Consider the following 12,403-nt stretch of genomic DNA (forward strand, 5'->3'; position numbering starts at 1 on the left):
GAGGCTGCAGTTTAGTAGGTGGATTGCCTGCATATCATGCATGAAATCCTAGGCTCTGTCTCCAGCACTTTGTGAATCAGGCGAGGCAGAGCACACCTGTGATTCCAGGAGTACATGGGAGATGGAGGCAGGAGGGTTAAGAGGTAAAGGTCAGCCAGGTGGTGGTGGCGCACGCCTTTAATCCCAGCACTCGGGAGGCAGAGGCAGGCGGATCTCTGTGAGTTCGAGGCCAGCCTGGTCTACAGAGTGAGTGCAGGACAGCCGCCAAAACAATACAGAGAAACCCTGTCTCGAAAAACAAAAACAACAACAACAACAACAACAAAAAAAAAAAACAACAAAAAAAGCTAAGTAAAGAGTTGTAGGCCAGCCTGGGACACATGAGACTATTCCTAAGCAAGCAAGCAAGCAAACAAACAAACATATAAATCAATAATAGAGTAAGAAGGCTGACCAAGGGGCACTCTTACTGCCCAGTCTTGTGGTTTTCAAGTCTGTTACCCATCACCACAGGAGCTTCTTACCCAATAAAATGTGCTACCATTCCAGCCTCTCCTAATTGCGAAGCTGGTACGAAGGCAGTCTGCCTGCTTTATTTAGGTGCCAAGTGACAGGCTAATTTTGGCCCTTATGTAAAGCATGAACCCCACATCTGCCAATTCAGACATGGGCTATATTTAGGATCCTAGTTCCTAAGGGAAGAACAAACAATCCAAGATGAAGCCCGTGATGGATACCTCTGGGTTGCCTCCTGACATGACCTGTCCTGGAGAGTGCCAGTGGGCATTTCCCTCTTTACTCATGGGGGGTTCTGCGTGTGCTCACCACATGTGCTGGGAGTGCATACACATACCTGTTTTGTTTTTCCCCTTAACATGGGTTAAGGACAGATTTTAGGTCTTCATGTTTACAAGGCAAGCCATTTGATTGACTGATGGTCAACCTTTCCTTTGTCCTAGGAGACTGGATCCCCTGGTCTCTAGGGCTGGGTCCTATAGATACCTACCTCAGTGGCAGCAAGGCCACTGGCCTCAGGACCATATGGCTACCTGCTGGGTGGTCAGCAAATTCCTTTTTTCCTTTCTTTCCCACCTCCCTTCCTCCCTCCCTTTTCTTTTTGAGACAGGGTCTCACTGTGTAGCCCTGGCTGTTCTGGAACTCACTCTGTAGACCAGGCTGGCCTCAAACCTGGAGATCCACCTGTTTCTGCCTCCTGAGTACTGGAATTAAAGGAATGCACCACCACCACATGGCTAATCTGAAATTTTCTTTAGCAGAAATCTCCACAAGGGGAAGTTGTGTTTACTAAAGATATCAGAAGAGTTTGTGGCCCATGGAAGACACAGTGTGAGACTCATCTTATTCCCACGGTCTCTCTAAAATTACCTGACCAGTCTCCTGCATCCAGCTTCTCATTTTATCCCTGAACGGGAGCATTAGAGACCCAAGTCCTCGTATGCTCATGTGACCTACTTCTCTCTCTTGTACCGAAGGCGTGGACACTGTAAACTCTGTTTCCCAAAGTGCACAGAGGGAGGAGAGGTGGCCGAGGCTGTGCCTGGGTCAGATGGGATTCTATAAAGTAAGGCCAGGCAGTGCCAGGCCCCGGAAGCAAACGAGCCTGGGGGGCTGGGTTGCTGCTCACCCTTGACGGCAATACTGTTTCCAGACTCCTTTGCCCAACACTGAATGCTGACCCCTGACTATATTCTTTTGAAGCTCAATAGGTTGCAGTGGTGACTGAAGAAAAGCATTCATTCATTTACTTGTGCTTGGGATGGAATCTAGAGACTCTTGTATGCTAAGCAAGTATTCTACCACTGAGCTACACTCCCTACCTGGAAAGCCAACACATAAATAGCACTTAATTCTATGTTCTAGAAGCATTCAGGCCTCCCCACTGTCTAGGAGGTAGGGCCGAAGAAACAGGACAGAAAGGCTGAGTTGTTTTGCCCCAGGCCACATAGGCACCAAGAACCAGAGGCAGGTGAGTCAAGCACTGGCTGGAAGCCCAGGGCACCATCCTGCTTGCTCTCCACTAGGCCAAGGGAGGTCACTGTTTAGAGACCAATATGAATTTCTTTCAAGGGCTTGGGGTGTGGCTCAGTGGTAGAGCCCCTGCCTAGAATCCCCCAGTGAGGGGCTGGGGTGTGGCTCAGTGGTAGAGCCCCTGCCTAGAATCCCCCAGTAAGGGGCTGGGGTGTGGCTCAGTGGTAGAGCACCTGCCTAGAATTCCCCAGTGAGGGGCTGAGGTGTGGCTCAGTGGTAGAGCACCTGCCTAGAATCCCCCAGTAAGGGGCTGGGGTGTGGCTCAATCCCTAATACAACATACATATACAAATAAAGAAACCTATGAGCAACTCAATGGGTGGTACCCTCCAGTGACACATGCCCCTTGAGTGTTAAAGGAGCAACAGCAGCAGTGCTCTACAGGAAGAAAAGACATCATGCTTCGGTCACCTACTTTCCTCCTGTTGTCTAAGGAGAAGGCTTCTGAGCGAGTGGTTTCTCATGTATTCAGGGTTGTTCCCTACTTGAAACATGTGGTTGTCTGATTCCACCACCTTTCACGGCCCAGTTGCAGCTCCAGGGACCTCATGGCAACCCTTTACCTACATAATAGTCCAAATTCAGAAATTCCTACTTTGGCCTCAGAATGGAGAATCCCTATAATATGCTACATCTAATAAATTAAAAACAACCCAAGTCAGGCTGCCAGCAAGAAGGAGAAATGAATGGGTCACCATGTTGATGGTCATGACAGGCTAACATTTCAGGCATGAGGCAGTGGTCATTCATGGAATTTCAGGTCTTTTTCTTTGTGGGTGGATATGTCACATGTATGCACATGTATGTGCAGAACCAGAGGACAAACATGGGCACTGCTTTTCACCTGCTTTTTGTTTTGTTTTGTTATGAGACAGAGTCCCTCACTGACCTGAAACTCAGGGACTCTCCTATCTCTGCCCTCCCAGCCCTGGGATTCACAAGCCTACACACACCTGACTTTTGCTCCTGTGCTCTGGGGATTGCATTCTGGCCCTCGTCTTTACATGGCTGAACTATCTCATGGCCCCTGAGCTTTTCTTTTCTGTTTGATCTGCTACATGAGGCTGTGTGTAAATGGTTATACACAAACCTCAGTTACAGGAATGCAGCCAGCATCCTTCTGTCTGGATAGAACCAGTTTCTCTCCTGACATTCTTGGAGAAAAGAGAAGGAAAAATGTAACTTGAGTCTAGCACATTCACAAAGAATTCTGCTCACTCTATTTAGTCCCATATTTTCTGAGACTGCCACCAACCCTCTCTGTCACCTCTTTCGTGCCAGCCAAATGCCAAGAACTGACTGCTTAGTCAAGGACAGAATGCAGGAGAACCCTGCTGTTGGGCTAGAGACAAGAAGCCCCTTGAACAGGGCTTCCCAGCAGCTCATGCATCAGGATGCACGCCGTAAAGGCGTACGGGCTACCGCACTCTGAGGAATAGCTGCAGGTCACCTACATGGCTGTGGGTGTCTCAGCAGGGTGCAGGGAACTGGACTTCTCCTGCCAGAGCCAGCCTGCAGCAGCTGTCCCCTCTAAGGGACAGCTGATACTCTGTTGATGGACAGTGGGCCATGGAGCTGCATGACTCCTTATGGGCAGACATGACTTGGAAGCTGCTCTTCCTGACCACCCAGAGCGCTGGGAAGAAGCTGAGTGTTTTGTGCCTAATGTACGGAAAGAGGGGCTGCCACTTCCCTTGTACACTTTGACGAGATCCTCCAGAAGCTAGCGTGAGAGGTGGAGGCAGAACGAACACCTTGTTAGCTACAGTCATGAAAAGCTCCCGTACCAACAAGTTCCCAAGCTGAGGGCACAGGCAGCTTTTGCACAAGCCCTCCAGGATGCCACAGTTTCTGTCACCACAGGAGGGTCTCTTCCTTCCCTTCAGAGCTATCTCTCAACTCTCTCTTTCTCTAGGGCTGTAAGATGAACCAGCGAGCAACTGTAGAAGTTAGTTTCAGGAAGTGAAAAGGAAATATTACACAAGGTTAGCAGATACTATCTAGTATGTGTGCTTTCTTAACCCTGAGGACCCATGTAAAAGTGTTGAGTGCCATGATACATGCTGTAACCCTAGAAATGAGAACCTGGGGTCTCTGGCCAGCTAGGCCAGCCCGGTTGGTGAGCCCCAGATTCTGCTGAGAGATCCTGCCTGAAAAACAAGATTGACAGCTCCAAGGGAATGACATCCAAAGTTGACCTCAGACCTCTGTACCCACTCCACACACACAGAGGTCACCATGGAGCAACACTGGTATTTGAAAATGACATTAAGTTTCCTTTTGTGCCTCAAGGTTGAGATTATCAGAGGACACAAAGGCCACACCCAGTTGGAATGTGGCCTCTCGTCATCAGGGGTTGTGTGGGAGTCACTAAGGACTAGAGGGATGAGAACTGACTCTGTCTCTAGCTCCCAAGTGTTTCATGAGGTGCTGGGGATGGAGCCCAGGCCACATGCATGCTAGGCAGGGTTTCTACCAGCTGAGCCTCATCTCCAGCTCCCAGGTAGGAACTGGCAAGAAGGTCCCTAGCCAGCACTTTGCCCTTTGCCAAGGAGGGCTCGACTGCCATGACAACCAAGCACAGGGAGCTCTGTTTAGGCCCTTGAGCTCTGCAATGACTGGGGAAACCTCTCTGAAGGTACAACTGACCAAGTGGACAGAAGGCAGGTCCTCCAAAGTTCCTATACCCTGGGGAGAGAAGTGAGCCCCGCTACTGTCCAGGAACTGACCAGGCCATGCTGTGCACCTCCAGGTACAGCTGTCAGTGATATGTGAGGGGCAGAGTATCTTTTGATGGACCTCTGGTATGGGTTCCATAGTAGCCATGGCAAAAGAGGTAATCAGAATTTTATGGGATTCTCTGAACCAGAGAGTTCTTTTGGAGGAAACAATGGTAAAAGCTGTCAGACAGAATTTTCTAGAGATATTTATCACAAGGATTTATCAATACTACCATTACAAAACAATTTCAGTTTTGGGGGATGTACCTCAGTTGATAGAGCACTTGCCTAGCATGCTGAAAGCCCTGGGTTCAATCTCCAGCAATGCATAAAGTGGGTGTGGTGGTGCACACCTGTAATCCAAGCACCCAAGAGGTGGGGGCAGAAGGAGAAGAAATCCAAGGTCACCTTTGGCTACACAGTGAGTTTGAGGCTAGCTGGGGTTTTATGAGACCCTATTTTGGTGGAGGTGGGGAGAAGAGAGGGGTCGATAAGATGGTTCAGTTGGTAAAAATACTTTCCACTAAACTTGATGACCTGAGTTCAAACCCTGGAACCCACAGTGTGGAAATAAAAGTTCTACAAGTTGTCCTCTGATTTTGATACACATGCTGTTACACACACACACACACACACACACACACACACAACCTGTTAAAAACAAACCCCTTTGAGATATATGGGAAAGGTTTTGGTCAGGATTCTAAGAGATGTGGTGCTGAGGGACACTTAGCATTGTATGTAGGAGTGAATGGGTTTCATCCATAAAACACCAGCTCCACCATAACAAGCTTGGTCCAGCCTGGGATGGGCAGCGACTCAAGGAGAGCTGACTTCTCACTGGAATAGGAGGCTGGGCCACTTTACCACACAAACATCCACCCAAGGGCAGTGCAACCAACTCGGCCACATCCCTCCTACAGTCTGCTTGAGCTGGAGAGAAAGAGTGCTGGGATTTCCCAGTGAATCTGTCTAGTCTGTATGCTCAATGTGGACCAAACCAAACCAGAACACCTAAAACCCGTGAAATCTTTAGTGAAATCTTTAGGGGAGAGATTTGAGGTACCCTGACTCACTCACTCACTCACTCACTCACTCACTCACTCACTCACTCACTCACTGTGTGTGTGTGTGTGTGTGTGTGTGTGTGTGTGTTGGGGGAGTGTGTGTGGGACCTTGCAGCAGCAGCAGCAGCTACCGCTAAAGCTGCCCAGCTGTTCCCCTCTATGCACATGTGTCCCCTCATAAGCCTTCTGGCAAGCTGACAGGCTTTGCTCACTCCTCACTTAGCTTTGTTTGTGTTTTCAATGAATCAATGGGATGCGGAGACTAATCAACATGTTTAGAAAAATAGAGAAAAGAAGAAGAAGAGCTCACACTGCTGGCTGTTCCTGGGAGCTAGGAGAGAAAGCTGGGCTGACTGCAGCTCAGTGCAGGCAAGCTGTGGTGAGAGCCTGGGAGCAATGGCCATGGTCAGGGCATGCGTGCATCTGGGCACTGTGGCCAGGGTCCTCGGGGCATAGACAACAAATCTGTCAGGTGCCTCTGAGACCTTTCCAGTCTTTGGGATCAGTAAGAAGTAGCCTGAGCGTCATGGACTCTCCCCACTTGCTCCCATCCTTTACTTTCAGTCCTGGGGTAACTTTCCCTGGGGCTCCAGTCTCCCCAGTTCCCTTGTTCAAAGGGTCTCCAGGTCTTCCAGATGGAAGAGATGTCTTTTCCCATGACTCTTGAGTCAGAGATGTGTGTGCCTTGTCTCTCTTGCTAGACTGAAACCCCCTGACCAGGAAACTTGCCTCCATTAGACCCAGCCTCAAACACAGAGCTTCACACTTACAAAACAATAAAGGGATCCAGTAAAGGCATGAATTTTATCACTATCGCTCCTTAGCTGCCAACTCTCTGGACTGCCACCGGAAAGCAAGTCCAGAGTTTGCAAGCAGGACACTGTATTCTCTTTTTACTGCCGTGCCAACTCTATGTATAATGGCCACAATCTAGAGACAGCTTTAATGCAGTATAGACTTTGGTATAACCATACCATAGGATACTACCCAGGCTGGAAAAGAAATGACTATTGCTACATATCAGGTGAATGGATCTCAAGGACACTGCCTAGTTAGCAGAAGCTAATTTAAGCTTTTAAGAAAGTCATTTCTTGTGTAGTTCTACTTACACAATGGCCTCAGACTACAGCAGGGCAGAGAGGGAGATACAGCTGTTTGCTATGGTTAGGAATAGGACACTTATTCCCAGGTTCCAGATTTCTAGAGCAGAGGAGTTAGTAAATAAACATGAATGGCTAGTTACCTGAGCTCACACAGCCCTGCTGGAGGGGATCCTGCAGAGATGTCACCGAGTGGAGGACTGTGGGAGAAAAAGGCACCATTACATAGGAAACAGGTCTTGGAGCTTCCCAACTGCACAAAAGATACTAGGAGAGTCATCGGAGTCCAGAGGAAGGGAGGCTTCCCAGTCTCAAGTGAGCACCAAGATGCGGAGGGGATGAGGGTTGCTGGAGCCTGTAAAGTGCCAGAAACCCCACCCCAAGGCAGCAGAATCCACTGCTTATGACACCTTTCACTTCTGAAGTTACTCTGGCTGGATCTCCTTCTCAGTTCCCCAGAGGAGGTACTTGACTTTTACCTGTATTTACATATAAACAGCATTTTCTTAATTGGTAACTAATTTTCTGCTGCTTATAAAATTAGCCAGACTCAGCCTTTTTACTCCTGAAACTTAAAGATGGAGACAGGTATTGGGGCACACGTCTGTCTTTCCATCATTTGGGAGACTAAGGCAGGAGGATCGTGGGCTTAAGGTCTGCTTTGGCTACATAGTGAATCTGAGGCTAGTCTGGGCTACATAGTGAGTCTGAGGTCAGTCTCAAAAATATAAACAGATCCTCTCTCACTACTCCTCTTGCCCCAATAAAAACTAACAAAAGAACCAAAATGAAAGCCAAGCGCACGGGTGGGGGCCGTCCTTGCCAGGCTCTTACAGAGGGTGGCTGGCTGTTCTCACCTGGCCCTTGCTGCTGCCCTTGCACAGGCAGAACACCCTGGCCTAGCTCTCCATTCAGCCAGAGCTGCATCCGGATGAAGGGTTCTCGACCTTTCTGGGTCAGTTTGCTCCATGGCTTTGGCCTGGAGAGCATGTCACTGACGCTGCCCTGGGACAGGCCCAGCACCTGGAGAAGCAAACAAAGGAAAGCAACTGTCAGCTTCCAGAAATCAGTTTGATGCTACAAGGTGCCTTAGAGACAAACACGTGGCCCTGTGGTGCCTGGGGGAGGTGAAGCCACATACGAAGTGCGTTGGAACACAGAACCACAGCCTAGTGCACTGTGACCATTTGCAGGGATAAGTTTATTGATTACTGTAGGATAAAGCCTTGAGACAGGGCAGGGGCTCTGGGCAGAAAGCAATTATTATAATCACAGCTTCTATTGGGAGTGTGGCTCAGCAGCAGGATACCTGCCTAGAACCTCCCATTGAGAGGCTAGGGGTGTGGCCCAGCGGTGGAGCGCAGACCTGAAGCCTGCCAGGGACAGGCTTGGGATCAGAAACAAAAGAGGAAGTGTAGCCACAGCTCTCATTGGGAAAGGGTGTAAAAGGAAGGAGGGGTCAGCACCCTGTAGTGGCTACAAGGCTCTTTAAAACAAGGGGCAGACATTGCAGAGCATCTTGCCCTTTGCCTGGGGTTATCAGGACAGGCTGGGGTACTGGACTCAGACCCCACAGGCATACAAAGTGTGGATGCAGGGCCAAAGGGAATTTACAAAGGGTCACTCTCTCTGACTGCACCCTGCTCGTGGGCTGACCAGAGGAGAGCTGGTAGGGACAGGGAGCCAGAGTGGGGGCAACACTGAGCAGCAGGCGACTGACAACTCGCCTGCAGGCACTCGGGCTGCTGCCTCTCACATATGGCCATACATATGTATGGGCACAAACACCCCCAGGGCACAGATGTAGCCAGAGATATTTAGGGCCTCATCCCATCACTCTGCAAAGTCTTCCAGTCCCAGAATAAGCAGCACGCATGGGCCAAACAAATCCAACACTATTAAGTCTGCTAAATTGAAGGTGGGAGCACAAAATGCCTATTTAAATGTTCACAAAGCTTATTTTTACAATGCTGAACTCAGAATTCTCCAGGGACTTTCAACTCACATCCTCATGTCTATGTACCTCCATCACTTACTGCAAAACTGGGACAAGGAGGTCATAAACAGACCAGAGTTCAAGGCCAGCATGCAGATGAGACAAACAGGGGCTTGGTTGGGAGGAATGGGCATCTAACAGGTCTGTGAGGGCCAGTGATGACCCACTTCCTGTGTCATTTCAGGAATGGAGGACTTCTCTTTATATTCAGCAACTCATGGCTTAATCTCTAATGATGTAGGTTATTGTGTTTATTTCAGATTTTACAGGCATCCTGTTACTCTGAATCTGCCACCAGATAGGTCCAGAAGCTCATCCATAAATGATTACACTTTCATGAGGCAGGAAGAGATGATGTGTGAAGCTCTGTATGGTCGTCGTAGTGTAGAGAAAGGAACAACTAGGAGCCAGGCAGTGCCCATGCCTGTGATTGTAGCATGGGACACAGGCAGGAGGATTCCTGCTAGGGTGAAGCCAGCCTGGGCTATACAATGAGTTCTATGTGGGCAGGACTAAATAGGAAGACCCTATCTCAAAAAGTAATAAACTAAAAGATAGCCCCACACCAAAAAACAGTGAAATGAAACAAACATAAGAAAGAAAATTCCAACAAAATAACCAAGGAGCCATTACGTTCTGCGTGCTTTTTACTCCCATGTGTGGGTCAGTTCTCGGAAGGCTGGTCATCCACTGTGTGATCTGATCATAGGGCCAGAATGGCTTGCAGAGGTATCTCTCTGCTGCACGGGGCCTCAGAAGCAGGGAGGTACAGGGTCACCCGCCAGCATGCTGCATGCAGACACTACTGAGCCAGGCCTCCCTCATCTGCTGTGTGTCAACTTTGCCAGTTACTAAGCAGGGCACAAAGTGGGTGGCCTCTAGAATTTTGGGAGTTGGTGACACCTATATTCCTGCGATGGTCATGCTGTGCAGGGCAGGCACTTTGTCCTCAGGCCTAAGAAGAGACAGGAAGCCATGCCTGACCCTCAACAGTGATGTCCTTACCTTCTCCCCGAAGATCCTCTGGCAAATGCCATTCTTGGCCAGCTTCTCTTTGACCTGCCGGGTGAGCTCAATGGTGTCCACTTCCTGATACATGTAGACCTCATACTGCTCAGGAGTCAGCGGGGGCACGGAGGGCTTTGCCGGCTTTGCCATGGGCACGATTGGGGAGGAGGGCAGAGGGCTATTCTGAGGTGTCTCGCTGCGGCTGGCTCCAGTGAGGCTCAGCTCTGAACTCTGGGAGTATGGCGACTCAGCACTGGGCCACTCCTTCCAGTACTCTGCTGAGGACGAGGGTCCCTGGAGCTGGCTGCGCTCAGCCCGAGGTTGGCTGCTGCTTGCCTTTTCTTTCCCACTTGCAGATGCTTCATCAGCCTTGGTCTCTTCACAAGAGGTGAGATTTCTTCTTTCAGGCTGGACAGGGCTCCACCAGGGGTCCTTCCAGGTGCTGCCACGGACCAGCTCACTCTTCACCTGCCTCAGTACCCCTTGGGCAGCATCGGTTGATCCCGCTGGGTCCAGCCCCGGTGCGTCCTGAGCCTCTTTTTTGAGGGCTGGGGCACTGGGCAAGGCCGAGGCAGTGGCCTCAGGTGCTGCGGGGGTTTTCTTCAGGGGGATGGCAAGAGGGGGGTAAGAGGGTACAGTAGGCATGGGCGAGGCAGACAGGAGCTTGGGGGTGAGTACGGCGAGCTCAGGCTGGGACAGTGGTGCTGGCTTTAAGGTAGGGTCAAGGGCGGCCTGCTGGGCCTCCATTTCCCGGCGGGCCTGCTGTAGAATGGAGCGGATGGCATCGTCAGAATTCCCGCTGCTGGATGCAGAAGACGGCTGGGCGGGCTCGGCTGTGAGGAATAGACACAGGGTGAAGTTGTGACAGGGCTTCATCCCAGCCTGACTAGTGGATGAGGGCTATCTGGGGGGGTCACTTCACTGCGCTATTCCCCTAATATCTCATCATCAATGAAACATGGAGACACCTACACACCTTGTTAGACAGGGGAACAGAGGACTGACACACCTGCTCAATGGCCTAACAGTCTTTGTCACATGGCAGCTGGCTTTCCAACCGTGGCCCGTGCTTTCGTTTTTACATTAAAAATTATGTTTATTTATTTTATGTGTGTGCTGTGGTGCATGGTAGAAGTCAGAGGACGAACTGCAGGGGTCAGCTCTCTTCTTCTACTGCGTGGACGCCAGACCAACTCAGGCTGACGTCTTGGTGACAAGGGCCTTCGCTTGCTAAGCCATCTTACTATACTTCCCTCTTCCTGCTCGCCTGCCTGCCCACCTGCCTTCCTGCCTGCCTGCCCGCCCTCCTTCCTTCCTCCCTCCCTCCTTCCTTCCTCCCTCCATCCTTCCCTCCCTCCTTCCTTCCTCCCTCCATCCTTCCCTCCCTCCCTCCTTTCTTCCTTCCCTCCCTCCCTCCTTCCTTCCTTCCCTCCCTCCTTCCTTCTTCCATCCCTCCCTCCATTCTTCCTTCCTTCCTCCCTCCCTCCCTCCTTCCCTCCCTGCCGTGTATGCGCATGCGCATGGCATGCAACGCTGCAGAGCTGCCGTGGGGGTTAGAGGACAACCATGGGTGTTGGCCCTTGTCTTTCCAATTTGTTTGATATGGAGTTGCTGTTGTTGCATTAACTGGCTTGTCTGGCCTGTAAGACTCTGGAGAGTCTCCTGTCTCTACCTGGATCCCTGAGGGGGAGGGGGACAGGGTTACAGATGCTTCTGCTACTCTGGTTGTTAATGTAGTTCTAGGGATCCAGACTTAGCTCTTCAAACTGTTTTACTCAATGACCCATCTCCCTTGATCCACTCTGGCTTTGTTTCCTGGAGAATTTTAAGCTAAATGCTGACTCTCATGAACCACAAACCCACACTTCTCTAGGTTTTGCCAAACTCAGGAAGCACGATTTCTGTTACCATCTACCAGAAGCCAGAGTCTCTGGCGGATCATGGGCAGTCTCTTCTAATAGAGTTAGCAGTGGAGAGGTGGCAGGGACAGGAGGGTCATGAGTTCAAGCTATTAGCAGACCCTATCTTAAGTTCAAAAACTAAAACTGCCCTGCTCTCTCCAAAAGAGGAAACAAATCTAGATCATACTTCCCTCTGTATATGCTTAATGTATGAAAACAAACTCAGTATTAGTTTAAAAAGAAAAAACAAGACAAAGAGTATAATTACTGTTGACCAGAGCACTTGGGACAATTAGGTCTGAAGGCTGTGCTTGAGGAAGCAGGAGCCTACCGGTTTTCTGCACTTGGAGCTCCCTCTTGGCTTGCTCCAGGATGGACTTGATTGCTTCATCAGAACCAGTCTCAGACGCTCGGATTCGGGTAGTGATGTTACCTGCAGGGAGAAATCCCAGTGATGACATCGAAGCCAGATTTCAGTGGAAAGTAAGCGCTGCACCAAGACACTCTGACACAGGACCCCAGGTGCAGCACGGTCTCCCACTCAACCCTAACTGCTGCAAGT

At 50.1% G+C, this 12,403-nt stretch overlaps 1 protein-coding gene across 11 annotated transcripts in view; it reads right to left on the reverse strand.

The window, feature by feature from the left end:
* The window catches only part of Cux1 (cut like homeobox 1), a 327,582-nt gene that overhangs the window by 52,551 nt on the left and 262,628 nt on the right, over positions 1 to 12,403 (reverse strand). For 7 of the 11 annotated variants that reach the window (XM_040731278.1, XM_040731280.1, XM_040731282.1 and 4 more), the window contains 4 exons: positions 12,173 to 12,274; positions 9,938 to 10,773; positions 7,794 to 7,959; positions 7,080 to 7,136 (listed from right to left, as the gene is read on the reverse strand). The exons of the other annotated variants lie outside the window; for them this stretch is intronic. In XM_040731278.1, the coding sequence (XP_040587212.1) occupies positions 7,080 to 7,136; positions 7,794 to 7,959; positions 9,938 to 10,773; positions 12,173 to 12,274 (1,161 nt within the window). The remainder of the gene's footprint in view (positions 1 to 7,079; positions 7,137 to 7,793; positions 7,960 to 9,937; positions 10,774 to 12,172; positions 12,275 to 12,403) is intronic. 11 annotated transcript variants of the gene reach the window in all.

The sequence above is a fragment of the Mesocricetus auratus genome, unplaced genomic scaffold (genome assembly GCF_017639785.1).
Source record: "Mesocricetus auratus isolate SY011 unplaced genomic scaffold, BCM_Maur_2.0 Super-Scaffold_100025, whole genome shotgun sequence".
NCBI classification, from domain to species: domain Eukaryota; kingdom Metazoa; phylum Chordata; class Mammalia; order Rodentia; family Cricetidae; genus Mesocricetus; species Mesocricetus auratus.